The following is a 19970-nucleotide window of genomic DNA, read 5'->3' as shown; positions in this document are numbered from 1 at the left end:
TGCTCTATCCACTGAGCCAAACCGGTTAGGGCGGAGGGAAGATTATTTAACTCTGATGGGCTCCTCCCTTTATTAAGTGGGTAAGACTAAAAGGAAACATGGAGTTGTGTGTTTTTTTAAATACAATGCCCTTCATTTTAACTATCCTCAAATTCAAACTAATTATAATAGGATTACTCTTATTCTTTTTTTTTAATTAAATCTTTATTGTTCAGATTATTACAGTTGTTCCTTTTTCCCCCCATAGCTCCCCTCCACCTGTTTCCCACACCACCCTCTGCCCTTACCCCCCCCGCACTGTCCTCATCCATAGGTGTATGATTTTTGTCCAGTCTCTTCCCGCATCCCCACCTCTTCCCCCCCGCCAAGAATAGTCAGTCCACTCCCTTTCTATGCCCCTGATTCTATTATATTCACCAGTTCCCCCAGAATAGTCAGTCCATTCCCTTTCTATGTCCCTGATTCTATTATAATCACCAGTTTATTCTGTTCATCAGATTATTTATTCACTTGATTTTTAGATTCACTTGTTGATAGATGTGTATTTGTTGTTCATAATTTGTATCTTTACCTTTTTCTTCTTCTTCCTCTTCTTAAAGGATACCTTTCAGCATTTCATATAATACTGGTTTGGTGGTGATGAACTCCTTTAGCTTTTTCTTATCTGTGAAGCTCTTTATCTGACCTTCAATTCTGAATGATAGCTTTGCTGGATAAAGTATTCTTGGTTGTAGGTTCTTGGTATTCATCACTTTGAATATTTCTTGCCACTCCCTTCTGGCCTGCATAGTTTCTGTTGAGAAATCAGCTGACAGTCGTATGGGTACTCCCTTGTAGGTAACTGATTTTCTTTCTCTTGCTGCTTTTAGGATTCTCTCTTTGTCTTTTGCTCTTGGCATTTTAATTATGATGTGTCTTGGTGTGGTCCTCTTTGGATTCCTTTTGTTTGGGGTTCTCTGCGCTTCCTGGACTTGTAAGTCTATTTCTTTCACCAGGTAGGGGAAGTTTTCTGTCATTATTTCTTCAAATAGGTTTTCAATATCTTGCTCTCTCTCTTCTTCTGGCACCCCTATAATTCGGATGTTGGTACGCTTGAAGTTGTCCCAGAGGCTCCTTACACTATCTTGATATTTTTGGATTCTTTTTGCTTTTTGCTTTTCCGGTTGGGTATTTTTTGCTTCTTTGTATTTCAAATCTTTGACTTGATTCTTGTGATCCTCTAGTCTGCTGTTGGATCTCTGTATATTATTCTTTATTTCAGTCAGTGTATGTTTTAATTTCTAGTTGGTCCTTTTTCATAACCTTGAGGGTCTCACTAGATTTCTTGAGGGTCTCACTAAATTTATTGGCGGTTTCTAGAAAATTCTTGAAAAACCTTGTAAGTGTGGTTTTGAACTCTATATCCAGTAGTTTGCTTTCCTTCATTTCTGTCATTTGTGACCTGTTTCTTTGTCTCTGCATTTTTTATGCTTCCCTGTGTTGGTAGAGTGGCTTTGTGTGCTAGGTGTCCTGTAGGGCCCAGTGGCTCAGCCTCCCCAATTACCTGAGGTGGACACTCTTGGTGTACCCCTTTGTGGGTTTTGTACACAGTCTTGTTGTAATTAAGCCTCGGTTGTTGTAGGTATCACTGGGAGGAATTGACCTCCAGGCCAATTGGCTGTGAGAATCAGCTGTGTCTACAGTGGGAGAACTTCTGTGCTGGAGACACCCTTCTGGGGCAAAACTTGCTTCAGTGGGGCTCATTGAGTCTGCCCCCTGACTGTGTCACTTATGGGTCTGAGGAGTTGTAATCTGGATGGTCCCACTCTGACCACTGGGTACACTGGCTCTTGGATCTCTAAGGAGGTGCTAATTTAGCCTCTGCCTGAGGCTACCCAGCAGGAGCTATGGAGAGATCTGCAGATTCCTCTTCTTTGGGGTTTGGAGGTGCCCAGGTGAGGCCCAGCTGTGAAGCAATGCAAGCTGCTGTGGGGCCTTGGGCCTTCTTTTGGAAGTTCTGGGTCTCTCTGACCCAGCTGCAGTTTGTTAGGTAATTTTCAGATTGCAAAGGGCCAGGCCTTTCATATGCAAAAGCCTCTGCGCACAGCTTGGGTGGGGCGGGGTCTCAGGGGATTAACAGGGTGGAGCAAGCAGCTATGGCTGCTCCTCAGTCCTACCCTAAGAGGGTCAGTGTCAGTGTCAGTGTCCCGGTAATCGCTGCAAGCACCTCTGAGAGAAAGCCGCCCTGGAGTTCCGACCGATGCCAGATAGTCCAGTTTCTCCCCATATGAGTCTGGGTCCCCAGAGACTCACCCAGAACTGGAGTTCAGAGCAGGTGGGAGCTTGAGACTCCCTCCCGATTGAAAAAGACAACCGTGTCCTCAGTTGCCAGCCCTTTCCACGTGCGCCTCCGTACCTCTGCACTTTACTTCTGCACCTCCTCTGAGTCTCAGTGTGCTTTTCTCTTTCCTTCTAGTTGTAGAATTTCCACTCAGCCAGCCTTCCTGTGGTTCTGGATGATGTCCGTTTTGTCTTTTGTATTTTTGAAGTGGTTGTGCGAGGCAGCAATTTCCGGTGTTTACCTATGCCACCATCTTGGTTTTCTCAGATTACTCTTATTCTTAACACAAAAACAAAAACTTAAGACTACAGATCTTTGCATCTCAACTTGTAACCTAAGAGGGAAAAAGTATATTCCTACAGAAGAACAGGTATCACACCGATATAAGCAGCATTTGATATTACAAAACAATGAAGATGTAGCTTCAAAGTTTGAAAGAAAATTACAGTAAACCCTCAATTTTACAGACTTTGATTTAACAGACTTTGGATTTAATGGACAAAATTTCCGGTCTGTATGTCATATGTGAAAATTAACACCCAATTAACCAAGCTTTGCTTATAAGTAACTTAACAGGTTTTCTTGTTATTTTTAACAAATTTTAGCAAATAGGCCATATGTTGGGAAAAACACTAGTAATTTCAATGACATAAATAAATATCAGATATCTACAATTATAGCTTACATATTTAAATTAAAGTGTCACCGCTGGTAAACAATGTTCGGTGAATGATTACACCACATTTCCCATGGTAATTGGTTCTGTTGTCCCATGGCGTGATGTTCTGCAGCAGTTTTAACGCATGCCAGCTGGCTGATGTCCTCATATGTGTTAAGCCATACCCCAGCCATGTGCCCCAGTCCTGTGCATTTGTTTACTTGTGGTGACTGGTGAATGCCCGTATTTACTACATCTATTCAGTATAAATTTAAAATTACTGTAATACGTATAGAAAGCTTTTGTATGAAATTAAAATTTTCATACATACATAATTTTAATTACACAAACATGTCTACGTAAGCAAAAATAGGTAAACTAATTTGTCAATTTTTTAACATACGCTTTTGGAAAACCTACTTAATTATATAACAGACACCCACTTGCCTGAATTAGTCTGTTATATCGAGTCTTTACTGTATTTGAAACACAGAAGTATATACCCCCAAAATTAGAATTTGTATTGTGGACCCTCGGAAAGAAGACATCTACTAAGAAGGGCTCCTGGTGGTTAACTGGGCTCAAACTTAAAAACAACAACAAAGACAAAAACAGAGCCCCGAGCCCAGCAGCGATTTCTACACAGGGACGACTCACACAAACTGCACTTCAGGGAGAAGCCTGCACTAAACTCCCTGCCTCTGTGCTGAACTGCCTGCCTGCAGTGTGTTTCTGCCACCTAAGCCAACCCTTACAAAGGAGTTCCGGGAATCCTATTTAACCAAAAGGACTAAGGCTTTCCCCATCCAATCAAACCTGCACAGCTGCAACCATCCAGAGTAGCTCTATTCTGACCAATCAGGACAATGTCTTTTGGACCAATCAAACTTCGAATATTTGGAAACCTGTTGTGAAAGAGAACATACCAACCAATCAGGGACCAGGGACAGGGACTTCTGTCCATATAAGTCAGCTCCCCTCTGGCTCTGAGAGCATACTTTCCCTTTCTTTCCACCAAAGACTGCAGTTCCCCAGCTGAGCTGAAACACTGAAGATGTCTCACCAGAACAGAGCAGAGCACACCAAAGCAAGCCAAAGCAGCCAGGCAGGAAGCAGAGCAGATCAGTGAGGAGCAGAGTTGAGCTATCTAGCCAGAGAAAGGCCTGGCCCCAGGGATGGCTAGTCCTAGGGCTGCTTCACAGCCATGCTGTATCACAACTGAGCTGTTCCAGTCATGCTGCTGTCACAGCCATGCTGTATAAAAATTGAACTGTTTTGCACTGAATAGTGTACTTCTTCACCACATTCCAAATTGGGGATTCCTTTTGGCGTTGCAATGGAGTCAATGACCATTGTTTAACAATGTGAAAGAATAAAGCTAAAGACATTTTCCAATATTCAAGGATTCAAAGTTTAAAATCCATAAGCTGGAGAGACAGGCACATATGAAGAGTCACAACTTACCAGAGTAGAGACACACAAGCAGAAACTGCCATAGGAGCCAATGCATGAGTAGTAGGAAAGCCTGAACTGTAACTGATGAATTGCTGGAGACTCAATGTGGACAATTCTTAAGAGTTGGGCTGGCCGGAGTGGCTCAGTTGATTGAGCATCATCCTGTGTACCGAAAGGTTACCGGTTAGATTCCCGGTCAGGACACATACCTGGGTTGTGGGTTTCATCCTGTTTGGGAGCATATGAAAGGCAATCCATCAATGTTTCTCTCTCTCCCTTCCTCTCTTTAAAGCATGTCCTCGAGTGAGGATTAAAAATAATAATGACAAATAAATAAAAACTCCAGGGGGACCCAGTTATTGGAAGGCTCCCATAATACTGTGAGATTTACCTCCAGGAACTCAACCAGATTCCCATAGTAAATATTAGAGAAAAATACTCTTGGGCTTGCCGCAGGTTGGGTGGGATGGGGTGACCAATATGAAATTACAAACCAGAGCATTCGGTCCTTCTTAACAAGGCCTACCCTCAAAAGAAACTAGTTAACCAGAGCCTAAGGGACCTGGGACAAAGAAAATAACCAACCCCAGCCTACTCTAGCCATGCTGTCCCACCTAGGTGGAGAGAAAAAAAATGAAAACGCCTGTGAAGTTCACAGTACAGAGGCATAAGTTCACTAAATTACTAAGAGCAAATCATAGGACTAAAGCAGGGGCGGGGAACTTTTTTCCTGCCAAGGGCCATTTGGATATTTACAACATCATTCACGGCCATACAAAATTATCAACTTAAAAATTAGCCTGCTACATTTGGTCAAACATTTAATTAACTCACCCCTAATGCCTTGGCAGGCAGACCAAATGATTTCTCAGGCCATGGCCTGTGGGCTGGACATTCCCTGTCCTGGGGAAAGAATGTTTCCCTTACCCCAACCTTACTACCACATTACTAAGGCCCTATTAATAGCAGTTCCTTTTAGCAAAATATCATATCTACCTATCAAGAAAAATTTATAAGGCATACCAAAAGATAAAAAACACACTGTGAAGAGACAGAGCAAGCGTCAGACATGGAAAGTTGGAATTATTAGACATGGAATTTAAAACAACTATAATTAATATGCTAAGGGCTCTATGGATAAGGTAGACAGCAAGAATAGATGAACAATGTAAACATAGAGATTGAAACCCTAAGAATCAGCCAAAAAGAAATGTTACAGGAAAAAAAAAAAACGATATAAATAATGCCTTTTTGATAGGCTTACAGCAAAGTAAAGAATCTCTGAGCTAGAAAATATATCAATATAATCCTCAAAAAAATGAAAATCAGAGAAAACAAAGACTGGAAAACACACACAGAAGAATATCCAAAGACTGTGGGACAACTACAAAAGGTATAACATACATGTAATGGGGATACCGGAAGAAGAGAAAAAAACAGAAATAAATCAATAATGACTGAGAATGTCTACCTTTTTTTTTTTACAATTTCCCCAAATTAATGCTGGACATCAAACCACAGATCCAGGAATCTCAGAGAATACCAAGAAGGAAAAATACAAAACAACAAAATAAAAATAAAACAAACAAAAAAAACCCCACATCTATGCATATAATTTTTAAGCTACAGAAAATCAAAGACTAAAAAAAATAAAAAAAATTAAAAAAATCCTGAAAGAAGCCAGAGGAAAAGAAGCACCTTACCTACAGAGAACAAATAATTACATCTAACTTCTTAACCATGCAAGCAAGAAGAGAGTGGAGTAAAACACTTAGAATGTTGAGGGGAGGAAAAAAACCTACCAACCTAGAATTCTGTATCCTGAAAAATTACCTTTCGAAGGAGAAATAAAGATTTTCTCAGACAAAAAGAGAAAGAGAATTTGTTTCCAGTAGACTTGCCTTGCAAGATATTTTTAAAGTTCATTAGAGAAAAGGAAAACAATATAGGTCTAAACTCATATCTACATAAAGAAAGGAAGAACACAAAGAAGGAATAAATGAAAATAGATTTAAAACTTGATATTTCTAGCTCTCTCTCCCTCTCCCTTCCTCTCTGAAATCAATAAAAATATATTTTAAAAAAAGAGAGAGACTACCCTTGGTGGCCCTGACTTAATCAGGTGAAAGCCCTTAAAAGAAAGACTGGGTCCTTCCTGAAGTGAAAAAATTCTGGTGCTGGCTTTAAAGACATGATCTGCCACGTTGTGAGAGGGACTAGGACAGAGCCATGTGGCAAGGAAGTGCAGGTAACCACTGACAGCCAGCAAAGAACTGAAGACCTCAGCCCCACAGTTGATTGTACTTGTCAACAATAACATGTTTTGGAAGAGAACCTCAAGCTCCTGCAGTCCAGTTAACATGTAGTTTGTAACTTTGTGAGAACCAAAACAAAGCTGTACCCATACTACTGACCCATGATACTGGAAGAAAATAAATGTGCTGCTTTATTCTGCCAAATCTGTGGTAATTTATTACACAATAGAAAACTAATACATCTTTCACAGTAGTACTACTACACCAACAAGCATTCATGAGACAGAAAGAAATATACAAAAGAATGAAACAACATATGATGATCTCTGTGCAAATTCCACTCTTGCTTATGATGGATCTACTAGCCAGCCATGGGCAAACTATGGCCCGTGGGCCGGAAAAAGACCGTACCCTTTTATGTAATGATGTTTACTTTGAATTTATATTAGTTCACACAAACACTCCATCCATGCTTTTGTTCCGGCCCTCCGGTCCAGTTTAAGAACTCATTGTGGCCCTCGAGTCAAAAAGTTTGCCCACCCCTGTAGTGGTCAGCAAACTCATTAGTCAACAGAGCCAAATATCAACAGTACAACGATTGAAATTTCTTTTGAGAGCCAAATTTTTTAAACTTAAACTATATAAGTAGGTACACTGTTATTAACTTAATTAGGGTACTCCTAAGCTGACCTTTGCTAAAAACGTCCTCAATCGATTGAGGTACGTTCGCTGAGGTCGACCCCTTCCAACTTTCCCATGCTCAACTCGTGCATGAATGGCGCGCACCTCCCCCGCGCTGCTAATATTAAAAATTTATACACATTATGTTAAGTAAGAAGAGCTGAACATGAATGATATTCAAATTATAAAAATATGGACAAAGATATAAAGGCAATTCAGTACAGAAAGGATAGTCATTTCAACATACCATTTGCAAAAAAAAATAGGAACTTCAATCCACACCTTGCACCATATGCAAAAATTAACTAAAATGGATCATAGATTATGTAGAACCTAAAACAATAAAACTTCTTAAAGAAAACACAGGAGAAATCCTTGGTGGCCTTGGATTAGGCAAGTATTTCTCAGAAACATTGCCATCAGCACAATCCTTAAAAGAATAAATTGATATGTTAGAATTCACCAAAATGAAACATCTGCTTTTCAAATGACACTGTTAAAATAATATAAAACTAGCCAGAATGTGGGAGCATATATCTGATAAAGGATTTTTATCCAGAATATATAAAGAACTTCCAAAACTCAGGAATAAGGAAAAACAAAACAAAACAAACCACAAACAAAAGCTTTGAACAGATACTTCACCAAAGATAAAAGGATGGCAAATATCCACATAGCAAAAAAGAAGCTCAACATTACTAGACTGAAGGTACATGCAAAGTAAAACCATAATATGGTATTACTACATACCTATCACAATGGCTAAAATTTTAAAAATAGTGACAATACCAAATGTGGCAAGGACCAGGTAAAAATGGATCTCTCATTCATTGCTGGTGGGAATATAAAATGTTACAACAATGTTAGAAAACAGTTTGGTACTTTCTTACAAATTTGAACTTACTCCAACTTTATGAGCTATCCATTTCATTTCTAGGTAACAAATGTGTATGTCCATATAAAGACTTGTACATGAATGATCACAGAAATTTTGTTATAGTTGAAAACTGAGAACAAAACAAGTGTCTATTAATTGGTAATGGATTTATTCAGAGGTGGTACATAAATAGAATGAGTAGTTAATAAAATAGAACTGGTGTTACATGCAACAACCTAAATCTCAAACTAACTATGCTGAAAGCTAAATCAAAAAAAGAAAGTACCTACTATATGATTCCATTTATATAAAATTCTAGAAAATACAAATTAAACTTTGGTGATAAATAGTAGACCAGCAGGATGAGAGTAGGAAGCAATTACACTGGAACACAAGAAAATTTGGGGGAGTAATGAGTATGTTCATTACACTGATTGTGGTAGTAGTTTTATAGAGGTATAAATATGTCAAAACTTATCAAATATTATACTTTAAATATATAGTTTATTACATACTACTTTACCTCAATAAAGTTGTTAAAAACATATATGGCCAAAACACTTAAGAGGCAAAATATTTAGAGACAATTTTGATGTTCTGGTTCATAATCTGCTGGCTATATAACTAGATTCAATTCAACTTAACATAATGAATATTTTGGCCATTTTTCTTCATCATGTTAATAAGCCTGGTTTCTTATACAGATAGCAGCTAGTTTAAGGTTACACAGGCAAAAGTGATCAAGTAGCATGTGAATCCAGATCTGTCTAATCTCAAAGGCAATACTATTATTGCCACAACAATATAATGAAATTTCTACTTTCTCATGCTAAAAATATTCTTTTGAGTGTTCTTTTCAAAGCCAACTATAAAAGCACCTAAATTAACTGAAGAAAGACATCGTTGAAAAAGAATCATCACTATTTGTGAGTTTTACAAATCTTTAATCTGATCCTTTGCACTCTCCATTTCCTCAATTTCCACCTCAACACTGCCCCCAGAGAATTTGAACAGGAAAAAAAAATCACAATCAGATATAATGAGACATGTTTTACAGTAAGGGCAGAGGAATAACTCATGAATAGAAAATGGAATATAGGTAGATTGAGAACCAATAAGTAGAGCTTTGTTGTTGTTCTATTTTGTTTTGCATAGCCTATTCTTTTCAACCTCTCCCTGAAGGCTTCTCAAGTCAAGTTCCTAAGTCACTGTCCAAATGAACCTACTGCATAAATGAATGAATGGAAATGACTGCATATGAATGGGCAATGCAGCAAAAATAGGGCACCCATAAAGTCAATCAGTAAGCTTTCAAAATATAAATATTTCTGTTACTGTGCTACTCCCATATCTCACGTGGAATTTAGTAAGAAAGGTTTTCAGAGCCTAAGACAGATGTCTCATTCTTTTCTATTAATAACTGCTGTTATATTACAAAACTTGGTAAGGCACTGATTCACCGTAAATGTTAACATTCTAATTTTGTTATTGTCTAGTTCTGATTTACCTTGAGACAGTCATTCATCTTTCTGAGTCCCAGTTTCTTCCTCCATAAAATAAAAATTTGTGACTTATAACCTGCACTATTCTATCTGGTAGCCATGCCACATATGACAATTGGAACACTTGAAATGTGACTCATATGATTAACAAATTGTTTTAATTACATTTACTAGGGTGACACTTGTTAATTACGTGATATAGACTTCAAGTGTATAATCCTCCTATATAATAAAAGGCTAATATGCAAATAGACCGAACAGTGGAACGACGGGTCTCTGATGCATACTGACCATGAGGGGCAGACGCTCAACGCAGGAGCTGCCCCCTGGTGGTCAGTGTGCTCCCACAGGTGGAGCGCCACTCAGCCAGAAGCCGGGCTCACGGCTGGTGAGCACAGCAGCAGTGGAGGGGGCCTCCCCCGCCTCTGCGGCAGCACTAAAGATGTCCGACTGCCGGCTTAGGCCCATTCCACAGGGGGAGCGGGCCTAAGCTGGCAGTCAGACATCCCCTGAGGGCTCCCAGACTGCGAGAGGGTGCAGGCTGGGCTGAGGGACACCCCCCCGCCAGTGCATGAATTTTGTGCACCAGGCCTCTAGTTCTATAATATAAAACAATACATCATCTGTACTACGTGTACCAGTTAATAATGCGGATTTTGTAATCAATGAAAACACCATAATTTCAAGAGAAACATCAAAAGTGCTTTATTCAAAGTAATGTCCATCGCTAGCTACACATTTCCCCATCTTTCAGGTGATTTGTGGATACCCTCCCAATAGAACTTTTCTTGTTTTGAGGCAAACCATTCAGAGACCCAATTTCCCACTTCTTCGTATGTTTTGAAGTGCTGCTCAGAAAGTGCATGTGCCATTGATCAGAACAAGTGGTAATCTGAAGGAGCAAGGTCTGGTGAATATGGCGGGTAGGTTAATACTTCCCAAGCCAGATCTTTTAACGTGTCTTTAACTGGTTTTGAAGTGTATGATGGTGCGTCATCTTGAAGCAAAATTACTTTGCTGTGTCTTCTGGCACATTCTGGTCATTTCATGATTATTTGTTGTCGGTAGCAATCAGTATTAATGGTTTCACCTGGTTTTAGAAGCTCATAATACACCACACCTTCTTGATCCCACCAAATGCAGAGCATTGTCTTCTTTCCGAAGCAATTTGGCCTTGCAGTTGATGTTGATGGTTGGCCTGGATCAACCCGATTTTGGGCATTTGTGTCTTATGACCCAGCAATTCCACTTCTGGGTACATATCTGAAGAAACCCAAAACAATACTTTGAAAAAATTATATGCACCCCTATGTTCATTGCAGTGCTATTTACAATAGCCAAGATATGGAAGCAACCTAAGTGCTCATCAACAGATGAGTGTATAAAAGTTATGATATGTGCCCTAGCTGGTTTGGCTCCGTGGATAGGGCGTCGGCCTGCAAACTGAAGGGTCCCGGGTTCAATTCCGGTTAAAGGCACATGCCGGCGTTGTGGGCTCCATCCCCAGTAGAGGGTGTGCAGAAGTCAGCCTATCAATGATTCTCTCTCATCGTTAATGTTTCTCTCTCTCTCCCTCTCCCTTCCTCTCTAAAATCAAGAAAATATATATATATAGAAAAGTTATGATATGTATATAAATAATGGAATATTATTTGGCCACAAAAAAAAATGAAATCTTACCATTTGCAACAGTATGGATGGGCCTAAAGGATATTATGCTAATTGAAATAAGTCAGAGAAAGACCAATGCCATATTATTTCACTTATATGTGGAATCTAAACAACAAAATAAATGAACATAGAAACAGACTCATAGATACAGAGAATAGACTGATGGTTGCCAGAGGGAAAGTGGGGTGAGAGGCTGGGTGAAAAAAGTAAAGCGATTAAAAACTACAAATTGATAGTCACAAATTAGTCCTGGGTATGTAAAATACAGCATAGGGAATATAGTCAATAATAATATAACTATGAAAGTTGCCAAGTGGGTACTTGAAATATTGGGGGAACACTTTGTAAGGCATATGATTTTCTAACCACTATGCTGTACACCCAAAACGAATACAAAATAATAGCGAATATAAACTGTCATTGAAAAATAAAATTTTAAAACTAAGGTGATAAGCAGGGAATGTAGAAGTAGGGATGTAATTTTAAATAAGGTATTCAGGAAAGGTATGACTGAGTACGGCATTTTTGAGCAGACTTGAGGAAGTGAGGAAATGAGACATGTGGACACTCTGCCTGAAATACCTGGGAGAAAGGTGTTCTAGGGAGAGAGAAGAACAAGCACAAAGGCCTAAAGTGGGCATATATCTGGTCTGTTCCTCGAACAGCAAAGAGGCCCGTGTGCCCTGAGAAAAGTGAACAAGGAGAGTGGTCAGAGATGAATTCAGAGAGAGAACAGGAGCCACAGATCATGTAGGGTCTTGGCTAAAAACTACAGCCTTTACTCAAGTGAGATAGGATGCCATTAAAGGACTTACAGCAGAGGAACATGGTCATTTTACTTACATTGTACGTAGGTAAATTTTGAACTTGCATCATTTCTTATTGGCGTGCAAGATACAAAAAGTTCAGAATATGTCACAAGCATGCTACTATACTAACAGAAAACCAGTTAATATCTACAGTATTATAAATTGGTTTAAAACCCTACCAGATAAATGAACAAAAAATCTGAAGAATGTATGCAACAAGAAATGAAATTAGTAAATAAACATTAAAAAACTCAATTATCGCCCTGACCGGTTTGGCTCAGTGGATAGAGCGTTGGCCTGCAGTCTAAGGGGTCCCGGGTTCGATTCCGGTCAAGGGCATGTACCTTGGTTGTGGGCACATCCCCAGTGGAGGGTGTGCAGGAGGCAGCTGATCGATGTTTCTCTCTCATTGATGTTTCTAACACTCTATCCCTCTCCCTTCCTCTCTGTAAAAAAAAAAAAAAATCAATAAAAAAATATTTAAAAACACACACAAAAAACTCAATTATCACTAAAAAGAAATTCAAAGCAAAACAAAGTACCATTTATCACTCATTGCTAGGAAAATTGGTGGTAGTGAAAATCAACAATCATGTCAACAATCCTGCATCTGAAACCTCTGGTTTGAAAACACTTTCAGAAGTGTTGTGGATTTCAGAATATTTGGATTATGGAGATGTGACATGACACAAATCTATAATAATAAAAGCATGATATGCTAATTAGCTCGGACGACCTTGGGGATTTCAGAATTGCATATGAGGAATTGCTGACCTATATGATTCTTTTGTAAACAATTATGTTAACACAGATCAAAAGCCATAAAATAGCAAGATGGGTCACAATATCAGAATCACCTGGGCGAACTTCTCCAAATCACAAAACCCTTACCAATGAAGATTCCCCATTTCCCTAGTAGCTTCTGTAGTAAGTCACTGGACCTCATAGCAGTATATATTGGGCTGAAAAAGGCACAATAAGTTTGAAATGAAAATAAACCAAGTATAGAGATTTTTTAAATTCCAATGTAAATAAAACAACATGGGAATCCTTGGAGTTTTTAAAAATATTTTACTCCATGAGGTAAGAAATAGCCCAAAAAAAACAGATACAAAGAACACCAACATTAGTTTAAAATCTGGTGTTTCCCAAATAATTTTAACCTTCTTAGAAAATTCATTCATTTTATTCACTCCAAGTATAGTCAATATTAGCAGGTATTATGTGCAAGGCACTGTGTGTACCAGGTAATACCAGGAGTGAGGCTTGGAGAGGTAGATAGGGGCTGAACGTGAGTTTAAATTTTATCTTAACACTAGAGGCCCTGTGCACGAATTCATGCACAGGTGGGGGGGGTCCCTCTGCCTGCCGGCAATCGGGATGGCCGGCCAGGGGAGGGACTGCGGAAGGCTGGCCCACCCCAGGAGGTTGGCTGTGGGAGCGCACTGACCACCAGGGGGCAGCTCCTGCGTTGAGTGTCTACCCCCTGGTGGTCAGTGCACATCATAGCAACCAGTCCACTGGTCGTTTGGTTGCTTGAGTTTTTATATATATAGATGCAGATGGAGAGGCAAAAAAAATTCTGAGCAGGAGTGAATTATGATCAGATGTGCAAGTCAGATCACTCTGGCTACAATGTAAAGGAAGACTAAAAAGGGAAGACCACTAGCAGAATGTACTTTCAGAGACTATTATAAAAGTCCAGATGAGACATGAAGAGCTTTGTTTAAAATCATCCCCCAAAATTTCAGAAGTTCTGCCTAAGCTTCATATTGCCAAACTGAAACTCAAGTGGTGATAGGGCTACAACAGAGAAAATTAGGGGAGAAAAAGAAACTCAATAGTGTTGATGAGAGGCAATCTAGACAAGCCAGTAGAAAATGGTACCTACAGCTTACAGTAGTCTGCAATAAGCAGTGATCCAGGCCTTACTGTAGAAGTCAGATAAACAGGTGGTATCCCAACAATCAGGAAAAACACAATAGCAGAACATGTTTAATTTTACAGTTCCATATAGGAGATAACAGAGAGCTCAGCTATAAGACTGGAGTTCAGGAATTCAAAAATAGGAAACAGAAAATAGGACAGCAGCAGAAAAGATACAGATTCTGGACTCAAATTAACCTTTCAAAACCCTAAATCTGCCATTTCTAGCTGTAAAAGTCTGGACAACTCAGCATTTTGAGCCTCAATTTCTTCATCCATAAAAAGGGAATAAGACTATCCACTCTACAGGGTTGCTGGAAGAATTAAATGAGATGTCAATACTTTAAAACACCAATAGAGTTCAACAAATAGGAGTTTCATCCCTTTCTCTTTTTCTTACATTTTTCATTTAAGATACTGAAATAGGGAAGTATTCTGCTTGACCACAAAGTCTGAAAGGCTTATCCAACTAGGCATTAAAGGAGATTAGGTGAACAAAGGCAGGTAGGTCATTAATGCAAAATACCTTATGAAAACACTAGTTCATAAAGAAGTCAAAGTAAATGAGTCACACAAGTAAAAGGACCTTAAAAACTGAAGTAGAGTAAAAGTTTAAATCATTAGAATTAGCCTAATGTCACTATATTTAAAAAAAAAAAAAAGCAAAAAGGGAGAGTTCTCCGTATAGTGAAGTAAAAAATCTCCAAGTTATATTTTAAATAAAATTATTATGTAAAACATTAACATGGTATGCTGCCTTTTACATAAAAGGTAGAGAGGGGAAAATAACAATCTATATTTGTATTTTGTTTCTATTTGCATAAATACTAGTAAAATATACAAACAATAAAATTGGTTACCTATAGAGAAGAAGAGAGGGATAGACATAGTAGTATTGAGACTTCTCAATATATACCTTTGTATATTATTTTGAAATTTGAACCAAGTAACCATATTACCAATTTAAAAAGGAAATAAAATGTAAAATGCTTGAGAAACTTGAGTGTTGATAATATGTTCCACTACACTTACTAATTATGTATGACTTATTTGTACATATTTTAGCAGTATAATAGATTTTTAAGTTCCTCCAAAGAATTATTATCCTAATAAAGCAGGAATATTCAAATTGACCGTCACACCATGATGGTCAAGATGGCTGCACCCATAGTGGAGGCAGGGAATCCATAACACAAGATGGCTACACTCACAGCAGAGGCCGAGTACCTGTAATGAGCCTTAATGAGCAATCAGCCTTAACGAGCAATCAGCAGGGACCTGAGGCTGTGCCCCCCCACCTGGTGGGGCTTGACAGGGGACCTCAGGAAGCGCCCCCCACCCCAGTGCCAGGCTGGGGGACCTCAGGCTGCACCCCCTTCCTGGCGGGGCTTGACGGGGGACCTCAGGCTGCACCCCCTGGCCCGGGCCAGGGGACCTCAAGGTGCAACCCCCGGCCCGGGATGGGGCACCTCAGGCCATGCCCCCCACCCGGCGGGGCTTGACGGGGGTGGGGCCAGCCGGGTCTGGATCTAGCCCAATGGGGGTGGGGCCAGCCAGGTCTGGGTCTCGCACGATTTTGAGGCGCACGTGGGTGGGCGGGGACTTGACTCTGGTTCCCATGGCGCACCCCAGACTCTGACAGGAGGAAGATTTTCATATACATTTTACTAATTTTCTTTCATCTCTGACACTTCTATTATAGAGAAAGAGCAAATAGCAATATTAAAATATTTCCTCTAATTAATTCCCTTTTAAATGTGCACAAATTTCATGCAACGAGCCACTAGTCTTGAAGATAAAGATCATGTCCCATTTGTTCTTTAACCCTACTGCCAAGCATGGTGCCTGGCACCTAGCTAGTATTCAAAGAATACATTAAATTGACTCTGGATTGCCTAAAATGCTTTCCAACTGAAGTCACCTCCAATTCTGCATATATTTTTAAATTGTATTGCTGGTGACTTATCTATGTACAAAATCATACTTAATATTCAAGAATGAGATTGGACTTGGGGTGGTGAACACACAATATAATACACAGATGATGTATTATAGAATTGTACAACAGACACCTATATAATTTTATTAACCAACTAGGGGGCCAGTGTACGAATTCATGCACTTTGAAAGGAATTGTGGGCCGTGAGGCTGCAGTGGGCACAGGTTGGATCTTGGCCCATCTCTGTGCCTCTGTCCAGCCCCTCCTGTCACAGCCTCTGGTCCGATCCCCTGTCTGCCAGCAGCCCAGCTCCCACCACCACCACTCCCACATGCTGATGGCACCGGCCCCACTCGCACCCGATGATGGTGCGAAGTGATTGGGGCCAGCGCCAGCAGCAGGTGCAAGCAGGGCACCAGCAGCGGGTGTGAGTGGCGGCTCCAGCACTAGCAGAGGGTGCGAGCGGGACCGGCACCAGCAGTGGGTGTAAGCCGGGCTGTAGCAGGGGGAGGTGGAGAAGTCCTGAGGGGCAATTGGGACCTGCAGCCGCCGCTCGCACCTACTGATGGCACTGAGCGATTTGGGCCAGCGCTGGGTGCCGATAGTGCGTGTGAGCTGTGGCTCCAGTGCCAGCAGCAGGTGCGAGCACCGGGCGGGACTGCGGTGTGAGGGAGTAAAGAATTTTCAATAACCACCAGAGACTCGCCCCAATGACAGCGACCAGCACCCCGCCTTGGTCTGGTGCCCCAGCTCACCTGCTCCACCATCCCATCACGGCCGACACCCGCCATGTGCCATGCGCGCCCCCTGGTGGTCAGTGCATGTCATAGCGACCAGTTGTTTGGTTGTTCCACCGTTCAGTCTATTTGCATATTAGCCTTTTATTATATAGGATTATTATATAGGATGTCACCCTAATAAATTCAATAATAAAGAAAAAATTCAAGTTTTTATAAAAATGAGGAAAGCTCTTCTAATTAACAATTGTTTAACAAAAAAGGCAAGATATAAATTTAACTATTAATAAAATAAGATTAACAATTACCCCTGGATCACTCCAAAGACTCAACATAAGATGGCAATCATTTGAAATGGATCAGGGAGCCAGCCCAGGTACTTAACAAAGTCTGTTCATTTCTTTGATAGCAGGTATTGCTACCTAGTTTTACTTACCCACTTTTCAAATAACCACTATAGTTGCTTTCTCTTAATTCTAAAAGAATTTGTTTTTCTTGGTTCTGTTCCCCTATTCTTCATGACCCAGAAGATATTTCTTCTTCTCTTATGACCACATTTCTTAAGAGTTTTCTGGTCTCTATTCATTGTACGTCTAGTTTCCTCAACTTAGTTTCTTATCACACCCGTCTTATAACTCCTCTAATAAAACAATGAATGTTAAACTTTAGTATACCTCAAACTGTAGCAGCATTTAAGTAGATCTCCTATGCAACTCTTCCTCACTCCTCATCCACCCTTTTAAGAATCCAAAAGGTGTGTGATGAAACCTGAGCAATTGATCATTTTAATCAGTATCTCATTTGATTCTAATACAGCTAGCCTGCCTGAACACACCTGAAAACCAACTAGCTTAGGTCATCGATAACTGTTCAACAGTCACATTCAAAGCACTTCTGTTATCTCTTTCAGCATCTGACACCTTCCTGTAACTCCTTCCTTCTACCACCTTTTACCACACAACTAGACTCTCCTCTCTCACCACCATTCTATCTTCTTTACTGGCTTCTTCACTTCCTGATAACTCTTAACCTTTAAATAATAGTGGTAGGGGCTGTCAGTGACTCTCTTCCTAAATTGACACAAACTTCATAAGCAGTAATAGGTGCTTCAACAACCACCTATATGCCATCCTAAACCCTGCCATTTTGAATTCTAAATTATTTTCAGGTAGTCAGAGGCTATGCAGTACAGGAGGAAAACAAAACAAAACAAAACAAAACAAAAAAACAACCCAGCAAAGATGCTTCAGCCTCATGCATATCTGAATTCAAAATATTTGCTCTACTATTTACATAACATGCCCAAAGCCACACATTTTTCTGAATTTCAGCTATGTTCTCCTTTAAAACTGGAGATAACATGTTTGTAACAAATTTTTGTTTGGATTAAATGAGGGAAATAAAAAGATTAAATGAGAAGTTCCATTCCCTTCTTAGCAGGAACTTGGAAGACATCCTTGAGGACCCATGCCATAGGCCTCAGAGGTGGCAGAAGGGATAACTAGCCTGGGGTTGGGAGATTAGAAAATACACGAGTTTGAGCAAATAAGTACATATACTGAGGATAATGGGAGTCAATTTCTCGCTGCTGAAGAAGAGATTTATAAATACAGAAAGGGCAAGACTAGAAAGAACCCTCAGGTGTTGGATTAGAATTGGATGTATCAGTGTGAATTTTTAAAAATACATATACACAGATATAGGAAGAGATTCAGATGTGTACCTATATACACATATTTCCTATCTCTGTCCACCCTGGAAGTAATGATACTCCAACAGAATGAGCACATTAGGCATCCAAATCTACATTTCTAAATACCACCTCCACGAAAAGAAATCAGGATTCCTTGGGAAAATGCATGATTCCAGAGCTGGGACAGGAAAAGGCCAAAAATAAGTCTGGAACATCTCGTGCCTGGAAGTAAGGAAATACTCAAAGGATGGGACATGTCAGAAAGACACAGGAGCCACCTTAAAGAGCTCCCACTAGCCAAATCTAGGGCAATTTGAGCATCAAAATAAAATAAAATGTGGTAACTAATAAAACCCACTGAATAGGAACAAAAATCCATGGGTACATATTGATGTAAATAAATGAATGCATGAATGGGGGGAAAGGGAAACATCTATTTTTAATTTTCACTAGAAAATCAACTAAAAAATGCAGATGGCAACCTTCATAGTAGTGACTGATTCAGGCAGAAGTCATCAGTGGACCCAAAGTCTGGTGGATAGAGGTTTGTCTGATGAGGAACAGAATACTGGCACAGTCTTGGAGATCTTCCCACAAAAAGAGTTACCAATTACAAAAGGAAAAATGATGACTTTATGACAGACATGAATTAACAAGGTATTAAGGTTAAGTGTTCAAAGTTAAATATCAATGTATGTCTCCTCGTAATACTCTAAGAATAGTATATCATTTCTATGATATTCCTGCCAACAATGCATTCAGTATGGCCATGAGCAATCACTGGATGGACCAAAGTTAAGTTTTATTATAGAAGAATAAAAAAAGTCAAGGTCATAAAAGACAGAGAAATATTGAGGAACTATTTCAAACTGATGGAGACTAGAGACATGATAATTAAATGCAATGTGTGATCCTGGATTGAACCATGGACCAAAAAGTAAAGAGAGACAATACTGGGACAGTTGAAAATTTTGAATGGCATCTGGGGATCTGAAGGTAGTGTTGTATCATGTTGACTTCCTGATTTGGTGGTTACATAAGAGACTGTCCACGTTTTGGTAAATACACACTAAATTATTTAGGAGTGATGGGCATTATGTCTGCAACTTGCTCTCAAATGGTTCAGAAAAAGTTTAATGAGATTAGAAATGGTGTATTCCTCTCAAATGACTGGAAGCAGTAATAAAAATAAGAGACCAGAAATGAGATAATCAGGTCTCATTTGCTGAAATTTGAGAATCCAGTAAGCTATATCACAAAGAGGAAAAGGATCAAAGATGATGTCAAGGTTCTGTCTTTGGGCATCTGGAAAGGAAGGCCTCACTGAGCCCACTACAGTGAGCCAAGTACATGATATTGCAGGCTCATCTTATCTTATCTACACTAATAAAAGAGAAACATGGTAATTAGCGTACGACCGCTACCCTTTTCATTGGCTAATCAGGGC

The 19970-nt window shown here is 39.8% G+C and overlaps 1 protein-coding gene across 7 annotated transcripts in view; it reads right to left on the bottom strand.

The window, feature by feature from the left end:
- Positions 1-19970, bottom strand: part of PTPN4 (protein tyrosine phosphatase, non-receptor type 4 (megakaryocyte)) — a 213048-nt gene that overhangs the window by 186061 nt on the left and 7017 nt on the right. For 5 of the 7 annotated variants that reach the window (XM_014547921.1, XM_005876489.2, XM_014547925.1 and 2 more), the window contains exons 2-3: positions 4443-4595; positions 3795-3883 (exon numbers count right to left, since the gene is read on the bottom strand). In XM_014547921.1, the coding sequence (XP_014403407.1) occupies positions 3795-3883; positions 4443-4474 (121 nt within the window). In that variant the 5' untranslated portion in view covers positions 4475-4595. Of the gene's footprint in view, positions 1-3554; positions 3559-3794; positions 3884-4442; positions 4596-11511; positions 11526-19970 lie in introns of those variants that run through there. The other 2 variants (XM_014547924.1, XM_014547923.1) reach the window with 2 other exon arrangements.

The sequence above is a fragment of the Myotis brandtii genome, unplaced genomic scaffold, assembly GCF_000412655.1.
Source record: "Myotis brandtii unplaced genomic scaffold, ASM41265v1 scaffold488, whole genome shotgun sequence".
Classification (NCBI taxonomy): Eukaryota; Metazoa; Chordata; class Mammalia; order Chiroptera; family Vespertilionidae; genus Myotis; species Myotis brandtii.
Note: the sequence above shows the minus strand (reverse complement) of the source record. Positions and strands in the feature narration are given on the sequence as shown.